Raw genomic sequence first — 18,456 nt, 5'->3', positions numbered from 1 at the left:
TACCTAGAAGAAAGCCTACACAGTCATTGTGAGAACATGCAAGGTCATGGAATTTGAGCCCTGGACACTGGTACTACGGGAAAACACAGCTAATCACTTAGCAACTGTGACATCTTTTAAATAACGTGTATAATTTTATCTGCCAGTTCTTGCTTGTAATATTTTAAAAATATATAGTAGAATTCATATGTCAGAAGTTTTCTTCATTCCATCCAGTTTTTCAAAATTTCTTTCCCAAGATCACTGAATGTATTTCTTTAAATTAAATGAATCCAAAAGCTCTTCCTTAGATAAAGAGAAATGTGGTGGTTTAAGATAAAAGGAAAAATCACTCTTAAACACTGAACATTCTGTTCCCCTGCTTATAATATAGCTTGTGTTTTGGTTGATGAACTATAATCTACTTTTAACTAGCACATCCTCTGCATGTACATTTTTATAACAAAAGCGCACTTGCCCAAACGTGTCTTGCAAATGCAGCTTAAAAAAAATCAGGCAATTGGCCAGTATAGTAGTAAGCTCGATGGTTCCTCTTCAGATTGACCATTAGAGGGGAAAATTCTTATTTCCACAGTAACTATTTCCTTTTACATGAATGTTTTCCTTTCAGTAACCATGCATGCAAAAAATAAATATTAACTTCTTCACGCCTTACCTATACATCACTCTATATTTTTACTTTTCCATCTAAGGAGTATGCAATAGCGGAAATGAAATTTTAAATACAAATTGAGTCCTGCATACAAAACATCACTTTTTTTTTTTTTTAGCCACTGTCTGATTATTGCAAATTATCTCTACTTTGTATTTGCAGATGGCTAAATGTGATACCTGCAAACGGCAAGGAAAACTAATTGAGTCACTAAAGTGGCATGGAGATATGAAGCATTTTTGTAATTTGCAGTGCTTGCTGCATTTTTGCAGTCAGCATTGCTCCACTGATGTGCCCAGCAGTGTTGGTGTGTATCACTGTAGTAATGTTCATGTATTTGTCCAAAGGTATCAGTTTTTGCAACTGTTTGTGCCACTGCCTCCAACCTTGCAGTTGCTTTTAAGATTTTATGTGATTTAATTACCTGTTGTAACTTGTTTATTTGTAACTTGATTATGTAAAGCTTTAAAGAAAAGGTTTGTTAAAATCCACATAATTTCTGGTACATTCTGTTGGTCATCATGTGTATAGTTTACTTTTTCAATGGTTTCTTTACTTTTTTAGACTCCTCTATTAACTAGTTTTTATTTTTGAATTGAATTAACATGTAAATGAGGCTCTCTTAACAGTTGTATTACTGAAATAATTGTTTTAAGTATATTTACCTATTTTTGCAAAATTATAATAATATAACATTGTGTATTTGAATTATGCAGTTTTGTGTAATATAAAGGATTCATGCTTATGTTCTCTCTGTTTGCTTGTCTGCTTATTTTGAGTTTGTATGATTTCTTTGTCCAGAGAAATTTTTAAACCGGCATCATTCATATTTATTCTTTAATCTTGATTTTCTCAGTAAATACAGTTGCTACATCGCTTGGTGCCCCTGCTCCTTCTACACCTGCTGCCATTGGTCCTCAGATTCCTACAGCTATGCCTGCAGGGCCTCTACCACCACTGCCGCCACCACTTCCGCCTCCTCCCTCAACTGTGCCACTGTCCCCCTTGGCTCAGAAGAAGGAGGCTACCCCAGTAATTGCTAATGTTGTGTCACTAGCCAGTACTCCTACTGCTCAGCCTTCCATTAACTCCAACACAGCACTTCAAGGTGAGCATATTACCCCTGTTTGACTGGTCTGGATATGTGAACTGCTTGGAAGTTTTAGTCAACAATTTTATATATAGTATCCTTCATGCAACATTGAATGTATCAGCCAAAGGTGCAGTGAATTGTTTTTTTTTTTGTTTTTTTTTGTTTTTTTTTGTGCAATGGCCAATATGTTTTTTGCACATATCTTAAGATCCATTTAAACGAATCCATTCTGTTTTTTCTGGCACATTATTTGCAACTCCCAAGTTGAGATCCAGTAAGTTAAAGCATATTATGTTGGTGAAGACTTGCATTATTGAACTTGCTACTGATGCAGCTCTCAATTGTTTATTTCTCCAGGTTTCAGCATCCATTTATTCACAGCTGCGGTCAGCTCATTGTAAAAAAAATAGGGAATCCATAATCCCACTTAAATGGTGCAAAATTGTTAATGCTTATTTCTACATTTCAGTCATTATGGAGAAAAACTTTATTTTCAACTTGTGCTTATGTATATATGCAAGTTTATTTTTTGTGATTTGACAGGTGCAGTTCCAACTGTGCAAGCAAAGATTATTGGGGATGTAAGTTGTATTTATTTTTAATTTTAAATACTTACAATTTTATAGTTTTACTAATAATGACTTAATAATCTGTGAAATGTAGAACAGAAGGCGTGTAACCCCATCTACAGTTCTTCTCCATATTATGTTATAAACACACAAACAAGTTTACTAAATGTTGATTAACAGATTTGTTAAGAGTATCATAGCTGTATACAGGCAATGTCAAATGTATGCACACCGTTATTTGCATACTTAAAAATCTTTCATTGTTCTGGTTATTATTTATAATTATATTTCCTGAAAAGTGTCAATGTATTTTTCATTAAATATTTTCCATACATAATTATTTAAGGTGTTAAAGTTCTTACATGATTCATTTTAATTTCTGCCTTTAAATCAACTAAAACTGAAATTTCAGGAAGAGGGTCTAGTCTTTTTTTCAATCCACTGCATTTCACTGTTTTACCTAAATTGATGTATACTGTAAATCACCAGTGTGTAATAGTTATTTGTGTCTGTACAATGAAAGATTTTCTCTGAGGTGAATGTTAAACTTTCCAGATTTTATGGTCTTGTTAGTTTTCATCGTGTTCATTTACTATATATTGTGTTTTGGTTATGGGTATGTAGCATTTTAAATGATCTTGCACACTGTTTTTATTTTATGTACATTAGAAAGATCCTGTAGTTATTTAAACAATTGAGTATTTCATTTATCCATCTAGTGAAATTTTATAAAGCAAAAGAAGTACCCCTTTGTCTGGTTCATCCATTGTTTTAATTTTTCAAAATATATTTTCTGTAGGCCAGCACCCAGACAGACACGCTGAAGCTACCTCCTTCTGCCCCTCCTAGGATTCTGAAAAACAAAGCTCTGTTGTGTAAACCCATTAGTCAGACAAAGGCCACATCTTGCAAGCCACACACTCAGAACAAAGAGTGTCAGACAGGTAGCTGAACTTACTACAGCAAAGCAACCCATCCTGTCCTCTTCACTGGTTGCTTCTTTGCCTTTAAAAAATAAGGAAAGCACAGTTTGGTGTTTAATTTTAATAATTTATGCATTTTTTTTAAAGAGGATGTGAAGCCAGAGGTCATTGTTCTACCCATTCCTGTTCCAGTCTTTGTGCCTGTACCTTTGAATTTTTTTACTCAGTATACACCATATCCTTTTGGAATACCAGTACCGGTGAGTTCTTGTTGCTCTCTTATTTTAATATGGAGTGCCTTGTAGAATAAATGCCTTATTTTTGACAGATTCTTGCCCTTTTTTAATTTAAAATATTAGCTCCCAGTGCCCATGTTTATTCCAACTACTTTGGACAGTGCAGACAAGATAATTGAGACTATCCAAGATATCAAAGAGAAGATACCCTCTAACCCCTTTGAAGCAGACCTGCTGCAAATGGCTGAAATGATTGCAGAGGAAGAGGAGAAGGAGAAGCCAACATCACATGGTGGTTTGTATTTTGAACTTTTTTTTTAATTTCTCTAAATTGTACAATATCTGGGTATCAACAAATAGTGTTTATGCTGTATATAATATATAAAATAAAAAAGGTGGGCAAATGTAGGTTTACAGTTGTGAGTTTGTGGAACACAGTTTATTCTTGTATTATTTATTAATGAATGTACTATTTATTTGTATTTGTCATATTTTTATGAAAGTGTGCTTTAGTGTAGCAATCACACATTCTGTGTTTTACTCCCACTTAAGCCCTTAGACTGCTTCCCATGAACACGTTATATGGCAGCCCCCAGCCCAGACCCACTGGGTCGGGCAGCCTGAACCGACAGGTTGTGAATATGGGAAAGGGCATCGACATTGGCTTGAAGAGAACCCCTCCGATTTAAACTACAGAAAAACAATAGGGCTAAAGGTCCAAAAACCACCTTGTGACTTGAGGATTCGATTCCCTGTGTAGGGCCATCCACTGGAGGGTGGCATGGTCCGTAACAAGGGTGAATTCTGGACCCAGGATGTAGTACCTCAGCTGCGTTACTGCCTATTTAATCGTGAGGGCTTCTCTCTCCACCGCAGCATACCTAGTCTCCCGATCCAGCAGTTTCCAGCGTAGGTGCATGATGGGGTGTTCAGCACCATTGATGCATTGGCTCAGCACTGCCCCAAGGCCTGTGTCCGAAGCCACGTCTGGAGAGAAAAGTGTGGTGCTCTTAACACTGGTGCTGACGTAAGGGCCTGCTTGAGGTCATGAAATGCAGTCTCAGTCTTGTCGTCCCATACCACAGAATTGGGAGCCCTTTTCTTTGTTAAATTGGTCAAAGGTGCCACCCTCTCAGAGAAACAATGATCAAACTGGTGGTAGTAATGTAATAGCCCTAGGAAGGCTTGGACTTGCCATTTGGTTTTCGGATGTGGCCAATGAAGAACACTGGCCTGACGGTGCCCCTACCTACTAGGTAGCCTAAATATTTGGCTTCTGAGAGGCCGAAATGGAATTTTTTTTGGATTGATAGGGAAACCGGCTGAAGCTAGTATTTGGAGCACTGTCTAGAATTGCAATAGGTGTTCCTCTCATGTGCTGGAATTGATGATATTATGTCATCCAGATAGACAGCACTATAAGCATTGTGGGGTCTAAGCACTTTGTCCACCAGATGCTGGAAGGTTGCAAGCCAAATGGGAGCACACGATACTGCCAGTATCCACTAGGGGTACTAAACGTGGTCTTTACTTTTGCAGACTCCATTAAAGGAATTTGCCAGTACCCTATCAACAGTGGTTACGTATTGAGGCTTTCCTAAGCGTTTGAGGAGATCATTTACTCGAGGCATCGTGTAGGTGCTGAATTTAGGGAGACTTGGTTAAGCCATTGGAAGTCGTTGCAGAAGTGCCAACTTCCGTCTGGCTTGGGGACCAGGACAATAGGACTGGACCAGGGACTATAGCTCTCTTCAATTACTCAAAGGTCCAGCATACACCTGATTTGAGCTCCACTTCGGCTTGTTTGGCTTCCGGTATGTGATAGGGCCTCTCCCTGACTACTACTCTGGGTTCGGTCACAATATCATACTCAGAGAGGTCCGGCTGGATGTTTCACTTAACACTCCTGGTACTGACAGGATGGCTGCTTCGAGCTCCTTCTGCTATCAGGGTGTCAAATTGGAACTGAAATTAAGGTTAAAATTTTTGAGGAAAGGGAACTGTACTGATCGGAGGATGGATCGTGTTCCCTGTCCTTCCACGGTTTCATTAGGTTTATGTGGTTCATTTGATCGACAATCCGGCTGTTTTACTAAATAGTTGACAAGTACTTTTTGCACCGTAACTTTGTAGGGGCCCTGCCAATGGGCCAGTTATTTGCAGTGGGAGGTGGGAACAAGAACCATGACTTGGTCCCCCAGTTTGAACTCCTGGAGGCTTGTGCCACAATTATAACAGCGGACCTGTGCTGCTTGGGCTTTCTCTATGTGCTCTTTTAAGAGAGGTCAAATGTTTTTCTAATCTATTGCGCAACTGAACGATATATTCCAGAATGTTTGTAGATGAGAGGGCCTCCAACTCCTGTCCTTCCTTTAGGATGTCAAATATTCCATGGGGTTGTCATCCATATAACAATTCAGATGGGGGGAACCCTGTGGAGGCTTTGGGTACCTCCTGGTAGGCAAACAGTACGAGGGGAAATAACTGGTCCCAATTTCTTCCGTCCTCGCTAACCACTTTTTGTAGCATCAGCTTGAGAGTTTGATTGAACCTCTCAACTAAATCATCGGTCGTGGGGGGGTGGGATATACCGAGGTTTTCAGATGCTTTATTCTCAGCAACTTGGCCACTTCCTTGAGCGTTTCCAAAATAAAAGGTGTTCCATGATCAGTTAGGACTTCTTTGGGAATACCAACTCGTGCGAAGACCCCTACGAGTTCCCGTGCAATCGTTTTAGAGTTAGTTGAAAGCAATAGGACAGCTTCAGGAAATGGATTGGCATAATCAACAAGGACTAGAATGTATTTATGTCCTCATGATGAGGGTTCAAGGGGTCCTACAAGGGTCTACTCCAATATGTTGGAATGGTATATCAAGGGAAGTGGAACTAGAGGAGCATGGTCCCGCTGGGGAATCTCTCAATTGATACTCAGGGCAGGAGCTACAAAAGCAATGGACCTCCTCAATGATCCCAGGCCAATAAAATCGGAGCTTAATACGCTATAGTGTTTTTTCGGTTCCCAAGTGGGCACCTAGGAGCTTGGGTATGTGCTAGCTCACTGACCTCCCGCAGGAAGGTGCGTGGGACCAAGAGCAGGAACCGTACCTCTACCTCATGTTCGGCCACTCGATAAGTTAGATCATTATTAATAACAAAGTGGGGTCCTTGTGGAATATGACGACGTGTGCATTGGCCATTGACTGAGACAACTGGATTTATAGCATTCTTTATGGAATTGTCATTCCATTGCTCCCTTTTAGAGGAGCTTGGCGTTTGTTTAAACTTGTAGTGTAATGTATGGGGAGGATCTGAGCTGACATCAATGGGCATGGTGAAGGACCGCAATGCCGCCTCGTCATCCAAAGAGGTAGACGCTGGGTTGCCGTCTGACGAGAGTGACGTCACATCCAGACTTGATGACAATGAGGACGGTGTGGCGTCAGTTTTAGTTGCTAGCGAAGGTCACGGTGTGGAAGCAGTCTGGGACGTATGTTTAACGTCCATAACCAGGCCTATATATTTATTCGAAACGGCAGTTAGATGGCCGCTTATACTTTTCGACCAGTCTTGACCTAGTATCATGGGGTACGGTGGGTCAGGCAATATGGCCACCGATAGACTTCGGAGTTTATCCGCTGCGCTGATGACACAGGTGGCCATTGAGTAAGACCGAGTTTCCCCTTGAATACAGGTTATGCTGGTCGATTTGCAGAGCCACTGTCGCGGCAATACTAATTGGTGAGCAACAATGGAGATGTTACTACTGGAGTCGAACAAAACAGAAACCTTATATCCATTCACAACTGCCACACCTGTATTGGAAAGAGATACTATGCGTTTGTTAACCCCTTATATCTTTCTCCATGGGCCCTGCCACACTCCATCGGTTCTGGGAGGAGAGGGCAGGTAGTAACTGTGTCCAAGTTCCCCACACTTGAAACAGCAGGGGATTGTGGGTTTTTCCTTTGGTCTCATTCCTGGGTCGGCATTGCAGGCTGTGTTGTTGTTGTGGCAACTGGTGTCTGGAGGGCCGCCCCTTACCTGTTGGGCTTGGCGCATGGGCCTATCGGATTTCTCGGATTGAGACACCGCGCGATGCCACACGATGATATTGATGAGGCCATCCATGTTTTTAAACGGCTGCCTACGGACCTGTTGGGCGAGAAAATCAGATAAACCATGTATGAAAGCATCACAGGCCAGCTGCTCAACAATCCGCTGGATGTCGTTAGTTTCTGGCTTTAGCCAGCACCCGGTCTTACTCCAAACCTCAAAAGCCTATGTACAAAGCGCCACTTGTGCCATTGTCTCGCCTGCTGTTCTGTGGATACGCCAAACCTTTTGAGGACCTCACCGTGGAGTTTATCGTAATCAGCGGTGTCTTCCTTTCAGAGGTCATAATAACCACGTTGTACCGCGCCCTTCAGGAACGGAGCCAAGTTCCCCACAACCTTGCAGTGTCCCTTGAACAAATGCCCCGTTTGTCCTTGGTGAGTGACTGGTGATGCTGCAAGTGGTGACCCAGTTGTGGCTGAATGGAGGCCATTGAGTGTGAATGGGGTGGTGGGGGGCAGCATTGTAGTTTGCCACGGGTTAGCTGCCTGTTGTATGGGGCCGGTGGTGGGCGATTCATTACTTGCCTTTGGCCGCACCCTGTTCGTTCTCGGGGTTGGGGGGGGGGGGCTGACGCTGCAGGCAGCATACTGTATGCAAGTGGAGGTGACTGTGTGGTGGGCGGGTGGTCAACTGCCCCTCACTTTCCCCATTCATTCTCAATAGCAAGCCTACTTATACTATTACGTACATAGCTGGAAGTTGTCTCTCGTCAGTACGCCAGACGTGCTGACGAGGGGGTGCCTTCCTGCTGTGATAGTGTGTACAGTGCTGTGCATAAGAGCTCATCTTAACCTTTTGTCTTCACCCTTCAACGACGCCTCTGAAACACAAATCTGATGCAAGTGCTGGTGATACATACAGTAAAGAGAAAAAACATCACCATGGAAAATAAAGTAGAAATAATAAAAAGGTAAGAGAGAGGTGAAACTCCATCATTCATTGGCAGAGCACTTGGTTACAGTCGGTCAACAATAGCATTTATTAAAATAATGTACCTGTTGTGACTTACATACAAATTCAACTTAAGAACAAATCTACAGTCCCTATCTCGTACGTAACCCGGGGAGTGCCTGTATTCCTAAATTGAATGTCTGTGTGTGTATATACTGTATATATATATATATATCTCATAAAATGTATGTCTATGCTGTCATCCTTGAAAGTTTATCTTATTATACAGTTTGGTTTTTTGAAATAATTGCATTTCTAAATACAGTATATAAATGTATGGAATACAATAAGGTTTTAATATAGCAATTAAACAAACATATCAAAGAAAATTAAAAAATCAGTCAAGTCAAAAATACAAACAATACAGTAAATCAGAGAAAAACATGATTCCTTAATATTAAACAACACTCAATTACTTCCTTAACTAATGTAGAGAACTAGTTTAATAATGAAAAGCCCATCATGTTTGTTTTTTGCCTATTTGACCGGACAAGGTTATAAAGCTATTTTGAAAGGGTATAGAGTTCATTAAATATTAAGCCCAAAGTATATGTGTGGAGAACATTTAAAACAAAGGCAACCCTATGGAAAATGTGGACGTCTTTCTAAAATTTCACTGAGGTCCATAAGGAGAGTAGTAAGCTTGGCAAAAGGAAATTCTAAAGTTATCCAGAGATATACAAGCCACCTTAGCTTCATAGTGTAGTGGTGCATAGATCAACAACCACAATGAATTGAAATATGATTTATGAGTGGCTCATCAGTAAGTAACCCCTTTTCTCAAAAAAGAACAAAGCAACCTGTCTGACCTTTGCCAGAGACTACCTGTAAAAGCCTGACTGAAATTCTGTTCTTTAGAAATATGAGACCAATTTTATACTGTGTGCCATTGTTTAGCAATGGGCCACCAAACACAATCTTATCCCTTCTGTGAAGAATCATTTTTTATATATATATAAACTGTAGGGCTATGCAACCTGATGTCATCGACTGAATTCTGAGAAATACTAGTTCTTCCGAAAAATATTTGATTATAGGGTAATTATTATCAAATGTACAGAATATAGTAAAATTTATACTTGCATGTGTTAATCAACATGCAGCATGTTGCCATGCACGGGGGTGAGTAACAACCTTATTATTGAAGTCAGTCCATCAGTTTGAAAAGCAAGCTGGCACAAAGTTAATATTTCAACAAGACAATGGTTCTGCTCTTTCACGTCCATCCACTAAAAATGGCTTAGGAAGAAGAAATTTTTCCTTATTCTGGAAGCAAGGAAGAGAAGGTCCTGACTTTGATCCTATTAAAATGCTGTGATGTGATGGTAATAAAGCTGTTAATACAATATATCCTTCATCCCTCACATAGCTCTTAGCTGTTAAGAGTTTTGTAAAGAGGAAAGGGGTAAAATCTTTCTAATGAACATGTCACAGACTGCTAAATGGCTATAGGAGGCCAAATGTTAGGTTTTTGCATCTAAGGGAGGTGCCACAAGTTATTTGATTAAAAATGAATTCATTTTGTACTCGATGATTACAGTAGTTGGCGACTAGTCCTTTTTTTATGTCTTGAAACTTTTATTTAGGATTTTCATTATGTATATTCAGTGAGTTGAAAGTTTATGTAACATTTGTGTAGTATCTAAAATAAAGACTAACATAAAGAGTGCTTATTAGAAACTGTTTTGCTCATTTTGTTTGATTCTTTTTCCCCTTTTTCATGGAGATCAAGGAAGCACATATAGTGGTGATTTGGAGTCTGAAGCAGTTTCAACTCCACACAGCTGGGAAGATGAGCTCAATCACTATGCTTTGCGGTCCAGTGGAATGCAAGAACCTGACCCAGAGCTCAGGCAGCTTTCACAGATGGATCTAGAGCAGGATCTTGAGGCAGACTTCCCTTTAGGTCAGTAAGCTGAAAATGATGAGGCTTCTATGTACTTTGTAAATGACCATCTGGCACAAACTTTATATCCTGCTGTACTTTAAGATTATCATGAATGGGTTAAACTACATGATTGATTTATTTTTACCCATTTGCAAATTCACTAACATTTTAGATATAACTATATTTAGTCTTAATTGTTTAGTATCTTCCTTTGTATTTGCAGATTTGTTTGATCCCTTCAACAAAGATATTAGTATAACACCCCGACAAAGAAATAGACGGAGGCCTCGTGATGGATTCCCTCCTCGAAAACGGGTAAGAGGTAGCTGCAAAGCTCAGCTTAAGTAACTTTGAACATCTTATCTCTTCATTTCTACTGTATTATTCCTATACTTTGATGGTCAAACATCAGGCACATCTGAAGTATTTTTTTCTGGCACTGATTTAATGCAAGGAAACACACAAGCCAAACACCACATTACACAGGGTATAAAAACTGACAACTTAGGAGTCTTAAAGTGAGTATTTAGTTGTATTACAGTCTTCTGGATTCTAGAATTTTGTATAATATCGATCAGAGTTGAACTCTACTCATGTATTCCAGTATGTTCGTTTTATTTTTTCTTGTTTTGATGATTGTACAATTTTTTTAGCCTCTTGGCTGATGATCAGTTGTCCCTTGCCATATCTCAGCTGTACACTAACCAAATATTTAACTTTTAACAGTCATATTAACTGATGGATACCTCTGGAAAATTGGACTTAACAGTTTAATTACATATTCAACCTGATTGTCCTTTTTAGCTTTTTACAGATGCTCAATTAATAAATATTATAATAAACAATACCCACCCATACACACCAGACCTCTGGGAGAGATGGCAAAGTTTTTGTATATAAGGGTAACAAAGCTGGCAACGGGTATTTGTGCACCACAGCCTCATATGTGTCCTGTGAATGTGTATTCTCGAAGGCAGAGGGAATAATTTAAATAATTTGTCTAAGGCCTAATACAGCATTTTTTTTTTTAAAACAAAAATCTATAAAGTCTTCCTTTAACATTATTTGTTTTTCTCTTTCACATGAATGCCCTCAACAATGGGTTATGCTGGTCGATGCCTGTATCACGTGCTGCCAACAGGTGGCTGAATGTGTATGTGAAAAGTCAAGAAATTAACCTTTTTTTGACCCACTCTGCTAGAATGGTCCAGTGCTTCATAAAACTTCATGTTACCATCACTAGATTAAGCCTGCTTCTAAACATAACATCAAGTAATAAATGTACATTAAATAAATACTTTGTATGAATAATTTGCAATATTTTATCACAGCAGTTTTTAATAAACGTTCTTCAGTTTTTTATACAGTCATGGTCTATATAATTATGTTCCAAATTCATGAATAATAAAGTTGTTAATAACAGCTTGAATTAAAAATGTCCTATGTCTCAAGGTTCATTCAATTTAGGAATATATTTTTGAAGAAAAGAAAAAACCTATGTGAAATGTCTGAATGTTGATTGCTGTAGGAAATGTGAAATACTGCCTGATGTTTCATGGTATTCTAAGGTGTATATTTCTGTATTTTATAAAGGTAATGATTTTGCAATTTACTTGAATGCCTAAATATTAAAAAAAAAAAAAAAAAGTTTCTATTCCATGGTAAAGCAACATAGCTTGTGTGTGTGTTTTTCTTTGTCAAAAATTAAAGAATGTTTGAAACCCTGTCAATGAAGTATTATTTTTACTGTAGTTGTTCACCTTGAAAATGCCACTTTTCTTTTTATATGGTAATTAAGTGATCATTCAAAAGGCTTTGCCTACTTCACAGATGTATAGGTTTAAAATTATATTGGGGGACTTCTTAGGCAGAGCAACACTTAATCACAAAGGTTACTGTTGAACTAAAAATAAAATTAATGTTTTCAGTACATTGTGTAAACCTGGGCATTTATGGGCTGCATGTAGAGTACTCATGTGGATCATACAGTCCTGTGAAAAATAATAACTACCTGTATGATACATTTTTTTTCTGTAGTATGGCATATTTTTCAGTAAAGCATGTTCTCTGACCTTTAACCAAATGCTGGTATCAGAGAAAGAGACCCAAGGAGAGCAAAATAAGATTTAATATGAATTGTTTTGTTTTTGTTTTTTTTTTTGTTTTTTTAAAGAAATGAATTCAATACCCAGTGTTCCATGTGAAAAAATGTCATTGTCATGGACTCCATTCTGACTCTTCAATGGCTGGAATTGTATGAATGAAAATTGCTTCTTAATGGTTGAGTACGAGTATGCATTTTAATATTTTTTTTATTATGCTCCTCTTCTCTAGGGGAGGAAGAGAGCATCAGCAGTAGTGTCTTCTGGGATTTCACGTGGATCCTTACCAGCCACCCCTGAGCCTAGGAATACCTTGAAATACATGTATGGAGTTAATGCTTGGAGGAACTGGGTGCAATGGAGAAATACACAGACAGAAACAGAGGAGCTCCGATTTGGAGGTGGGTTAATAGTTTTTAAAATAAGTTGTGAGCCTGCTACAACATGGTATTAAATGTCATAAGTAATCAATTGTGCGTGTGCACAGCTCGTCCAGTGAAACCAAAGGAAGATATTCTACAGTGCAGCTCTGCAGAACTCAGCTATGGACTGTGCCAGTTTATTAAAGAGCTCCGCAGGCCTAGTGGGGACAAATACTCACCAGACAGTGTCTTTTATCTTTGTTTGGGAATTCAGCAGGTGAGTTTTCATTCATTTATTCTTAGTCTGAATTCTACAGGGCACATTTGTACTGTAATTTGGGCACCTACTGCATTTATTGTGAGAATGGGTATACAGAATAATAACTCAAGACAGCAGCATTCTGTTTTCCCCAAAGTATTCTCTTCATCAAAAACATATTAAATGTTGGATATTTCTTGCAAACACATGTACATCATGGAAATCCTCTTCCTGTTATGTCTCCATCCTTTACCCTGTCTCTGTGTTCCTTTGGCAGTATCTGTTTGAAAATGGTAGGATAGAGAACATCTTCACAGATCTTTTTTATAGCAAGTTTACAATGGAAATCACCAAGATGCTAAAGAGCTGGAAGCCAACTGTTCTTCCAAGTGGTAGGTCACATTTAACGTGTCATTTTATTCTTTACATTGAATTGATACTTCTATTTCCTTAGGTAAAGTGCTTATTTCTTATATTATAACATTTCTTTTAATGGAAGATATGTGTGACTCAGGACCCTGCCTGTCTGTTTCATGTCCTTAAACTGACATTTTAACAGCAAGTGGCCTGTACTGTGCTTGCCCCTCTTGTTTTACTCTTTCAGGCTTTCAGCTAACCACCGTCCCCTGAAATGCCCTCAATGGGATGTGAATTTGGGACCCTAAAATTCATCATCCTCGCAGGAATCTCTGTCTGACCTGTGGTGTCTGCCTGTAAATGTGACACTTGATGTGTAAAGATTAGTGTGCACTCTGACAACAGTTCACTAATCAAAACACAGTACTCGCTAGAGCGAATCCTCTCAACTTTGACAGTGAAAGATACAGTTTTCATTTCAAGCCATATTTCATGTTCTGTGTGGTGTTACTGAAGCAAATGTTAAAATAAATACTGTACATAAAGAAAAAAGCATCAAAAATCATTTGTCACTCTTAATTATTTATGCTCACATTTCATTGTGTTTGTTTATTGTCACATTTCACAAAACATTTGTTTTTGTGAATTTACTCCTTAATTTAATTTTGTCTGAAGTATGCCTTTGTATACTTCATGTATTTTGGGCTCCTGTATTTTTAAATACATATCTACATTGGTGTCACTTTTTAAAATACAGAAACAAAGTGTACACACAGTGATTTGCAGATGGCCCATTCACAGAGGTTAAATCTCCCCCCCCCCCCACCCCCCACCCCCCATTTCTCTTTCTGTGCTACAGGCTATCTGCACTCTCGCGTCGAGGAGGAGTATCTCTGGGAATGTAAACAGCTTGGTGCTTACTCCCCAATTGTGCTGCTCAACACACTTCTGTTCTTCAACACTAAATTATTCCAGCTAAAAACCATTAGAGACCATCAGAGACTGTCCTTTGCTCATGTCATGCGTTGCACCAAAACCCTTAAACACAACGCCAAGATGACTTATCTGCGGTTCTTCCCACCTGCTCAGAAGAAAGACCCTTCAGGTACAAGTACATCCATGTGGGTTTGGTGTAAAAAAGCTAAGGAGTATCTCTCTCCTTCAGTGTTCTGCAGTATGGCATCTTCCACAAAGAGCTCATTTTCCTCTTTTTCTGATTTTGGCAGAAAAAGGCCTCATTCTTGGAAAACGAAAACTAGGTAGTGAAGAAGAGGAGGAAGAAGTGATGGAGATGGCAGAGAACACCGATAATCCACTGCGCTGTCCAGTTCGTCTCTATGAGTTTTATCTTTCCAAGTGGTAATTCACCTTTTATCCTAACATCTAGAAGAGCATTTGTGTTGCTATTTTTGTTGCATTTTAAGATCTTTTTGTACATCATTCAAGCTTCACTCTGACAACATCAAGTGCTGACTCAATACTGTGCCTTTAGGTTGTTTTTTAAAAAATGATTCAGACACCCCTTTTTAGATGCCCAGAACATCAAGATTCTTCACCACAAACCTGTTTTGTAATGATTGCACATCTTAAATTTTACAACAGATTGTATTTATGGTTGCTTTATGGAATGTAAATAAATATCACCCTAAATGGAGAGTAAAATCTAGAGAGTAAAAAGTATATAGATATAAACGGTTCTAAGTAACAGATGTATAGGTAGGTATGAATGAATGGCTCTGTATGATAGATATATAGGTACCTATCAAGATATGAAAAGTTCTGTAGTATAAATAGATAGTAATTTATCAGATAAGTGGTGGAAAATTAATAAATGAATAGTTTATTTTTCCCCACTGGAGAGGTTTTTAAATTTTTTTTTAACAAAAGCTTAAGAAATGCACAAACCGGGCAAGTCAAAGTTAACCCGAAGGACATGACAGTGTTCAGAATGTTGTAGCAGCTGTACAAAAATGGTATTTGATACTGTGTTAAAAGCTAAAGGGTTTAAAACAAAAAGTACCATAATTCCAGTAATGGTGGATCAAAATTGACTCAAAAGGCATGGCAAGGTAAAAAAATGTTTAGAAGCTGTATAAATCAATGCTTAACTATTTTCATTTTCATTTATTTTGAGAGATGTAGGAAAAGTCACAAAATTTCATCCTGAACGATTTAAATTTAGGGTGCTTTTTACTGATTTCAAACACAAATTTGTGAAATTTGACCTGAAGAATTTGTAAGGGTTAAAGTTGGGTTTCTGTGACATCATCAGCTTTTTTTGCTCTTTGTTGACTTTAAGCACATCTCATTGTTTCTCTGGGTTTTTTTTTTTTTTCTTTCAGCTCTGATAGTGTGAAGCAAAGGACGGATGTGTTCTATTTGCAACCAGAGCGCTCCTGTGTCCCCAATAGTCCACTTTGGTACTCCTCGTTGCCAATTGATCCAGAGACACTGGAAACCATGCTGACACGCATCCTAATGGTGCGCGAGGTGCATGAAGAGCTAAAAAAGGCAAAAGTAGATAGTAATTCTGATGAGGGGACTTCGGGGTAACGGACCTCAAGAGGGTTTGGTTCTCTGAACTTGTTTATTTTTGCATCCCTTTTAATGGAAGTGTAGTGTAATCCTAGACCAGAATGGGGAGGGTTTCCGTTGTTCCTGCTGGTGAAGCTATTAGGCCTGGCATTGGCAAGCAGCACTGGCATGACTATACTGGCTGGCCCTTCCCCACGTCCTCTACACACTAATGAGCAGCAAATGTCAGCAGAAGATGGGAGTCCAGGACCTTGAATCCTCTAAGCTTAATATTTCTATAAAATAGCCATGCCCTTACAAAGGAGGAATTATCCGATTGTTATCAGTGTTTGCAAGGAGTTAGTATAGAGTTGTGTATGTTTTGAAGGTTTACTTTGTTTTGTTTTGTTTTTTTCCTCCCCCCATTTTTTTTTCTCCTTTTCATCCCACATGTGTCTTTTCGGGTTTTTATTTTGTAGCTCTTACAATAATATTCATACAGACAGGAAAGCCACTTGTCGGCACCAAGATTCAGATGACACTTGTGGAACATCAGTGGTGCTGGTGTAAAGAGTTTGTGAAATAAATAAACTGAGATGGGTAGCGGTATAGTGCCCAGAACTAAAGTGTGGAAGATTATTTTCATAACTGTGACAAATGGATGGTGCCATCAGTACCTGTGGAACACACAAGGTTTTTTGTTTTTTTTTATATATATGAAAGTTGGGATGTCACCTTATATTCATAATGAGTCAGAGAGTAGGCGCTGGACCTGCTATGTTTTGGCACTTGATCTAATTGTAGGAATCCTTTGGCCTTGTCATGTCAATTGGTTTACAGTTTTTAATTATTTGGCTTTTACATTTTGGAGAAAAATTTACATTTTTATATAGAAGTGCTCGTCAACATACATGATGCCATGCAAACAGCCGGCATTCATCTGTTTGTTAATTTTATTCCCGTTTGTTTATACATTTCTACTCAATTTTGTACATTTTGGGCAGTAGGAGTGAAAAGTGCTACAGTACTTTCAGCCTATTCTTACGTTGATAGCAACTCAAGCTATTTGACACAAGTCTTTGACCTTACTGACCAGCTCAAGTATTACCTTTAGGACCACTGTGAAATTCAGCATGAGTAATGAAGTTAGAATTGTTTGCTCTCTAGATCAGCAGTAAGGAAGTAGCTAGTACACTGGATTTATGCGTTTGGTGTAAGAAATCGGTTAGTGGTAGCCCAGGGGGCAGTTAGCTGAGGCTGTTGCCAAATGGAAAATGAGTTCACCCAGAGGGCATTAATTCTAAAATAGTCACAAATAGGGCACATGTGGTTAGGGGTCCGGAGTAGGATTGTGCCCCTGTGTGCCGGTTTTCTGTGTTTGGATCTTACCTTTTATTGGTTTCTGGAAAACCTTGTTTTAAACAAGGAGAGAAATCGGGTGCAAGTAACACAATAAGCTACAGTGTAAATATTAGTATTAATAATCACCTTTAGAAACCTGTTGTGGCTGGAACCGATATTCCATTAAAAACATTTTATTGTGAAGCTGCTTATGCATTCTGTCTTTTGTATCTTCCAGGCCACCCAACCCCCAGGGGGAAAAAAAAACCTCTTTGTGTCCATGGAGGGGGAGGGAAGCAGCCTATTGTGACCCAGTTGAGGTAAAGGAATATGTCAAGAAGGGAATGTTTACATGAGCCATCTATTAAAGTGTATCTGACAGGTGGTGCAGCTCTCTGTGAGTGGGCGTTTTATTGTCTGACAGCCATCCTAAACCAATACAACCCTCCAGAGTGCCAAAGGTGGAGACGTTAGGATAAGAAATTTGCCACTACAGAAAGAGTATATCGAGTTTGCTGGAGGAAGTGAACAGAAGAGCAATGTGTCTTCATGGTATCTCCTAGGGGAATCGGGAGGCATTGTCTCAGGCACTTGACTTTTGACTTTGTCTGTTGATAGAGGAGATTTGAGGTCCTTGGTGGATTGTCTGCTGCTTTATACTCTTAGGATAGTCAAATAAGAACACATCTACTAATTATTAGTTTTGGATCGGGTTGGCACATGCCATCTACCCTCTTGATCAACCGGCAAGTATTTGCCGCCTCATGGTCTTTAGGGAAGCTGGGGAGTTGACTGAAGCGACTATTACCACAACCCACAGTAATGTGGTGTTAATGCAGGTTTGGATGGATTTTGTATTTCACATTATGACAAAGCACTCCTGACTTGCATGGTTTACGAATAAAAACATTGTGTACCTTGCATACAGTGAAACATTATGGTTGACTGTGTCAATAGTTCAGATATTGAGTGCCCATTATAGGTGCAAATCTTAAAATGCTCAAACCCTGACTAGAAGAAGGTTCAGCTATCTGTGGTTTTTTTTTTTTTGGTTTGTGAAAAACTCCTAGTTTTGAAGGGAGAAGTTGTAAT

At 38.9% G+C, this 18,456-nt stretch overlaps 1 protein-coding gene across 1 annotated transcript in view; it reads left to right on the top strand.

Annotated features, from left to right (window-relative positions):
- Positions 1-17,572, top strand: part of zmym4.1 (zinc finger MYM-type containing 4, tandem duplicate 1) — a 98,130-nt gene extending 80,558 nt beyond the window's left edge. Inside the window, exons 15-28 of the mRNA XM_028819713.2 lie at positions 815-959; positions 1,509-1,760; positions 2,289-2,326; positions 3,114-3,258; positions 3,385-3,497; positions 3,597-3,768; positions 10,268-10,447; positions 10,653-10,744; positions 12,764-12,932; positions 13,019-13,170; positions 13,430-13,544; positions 14,369-14,614; positions 14,736-14,868; positions 15,852-17,572. Coding sequence (XP_028675546.2) covers positions 815-959; positions 1,509-1,760; positions 2,289-2,326; positions 3,114-3,258; positions 3,385-3,497; positions 3,597-3,768; positions 10,268-10,447; positions 10,653-10,744; positions 12,764-12,932; positions 13,019-13,170; positions 13,430-13,544; positions 14,369-14,614; positions 14,736-14,868; positions 15,852-16,062 — 2,163 coding nt within the window. The 3' untranslated portion in view covers positions 16,063-17,572. The remainder of the gene's footprint in view (positions 1-814; positions 960-1,508; positions 1,761-2,288; positions 2,327-3,113; positions 3,259-3,384; positions 3,498-3,596; positions 3,769-10,267; positions 10,448-10,652; positions 10,745-12,763; positions 12,933-13,018; positions 13,171-13,429; positions 13,545-14,368; positions 14,615-14,735; positions 14,869-15,851) is intronic.
- Positions 17,573-18,456: the final 884 nt, after the last annotated feature.

This window comes from Erpetoichthys calabaricus, chromosome 14 (genome assembly GCF_900747795.2).
Source record: "Erpetoichthys calabaricus chromosome 14, fErpCal1.3, whole genome shotgun sequence".
NCBI classification, from domain to species: Eukaryota; Metazoa; Chordata; class Cladistia; order Polypteriformes; family Polypteridae; genus Erpetoichthys; species Erpetoichthys calabaricus.
This window is presented reverse-complemented; position numbering and strand designations above follow the sequence as displayed.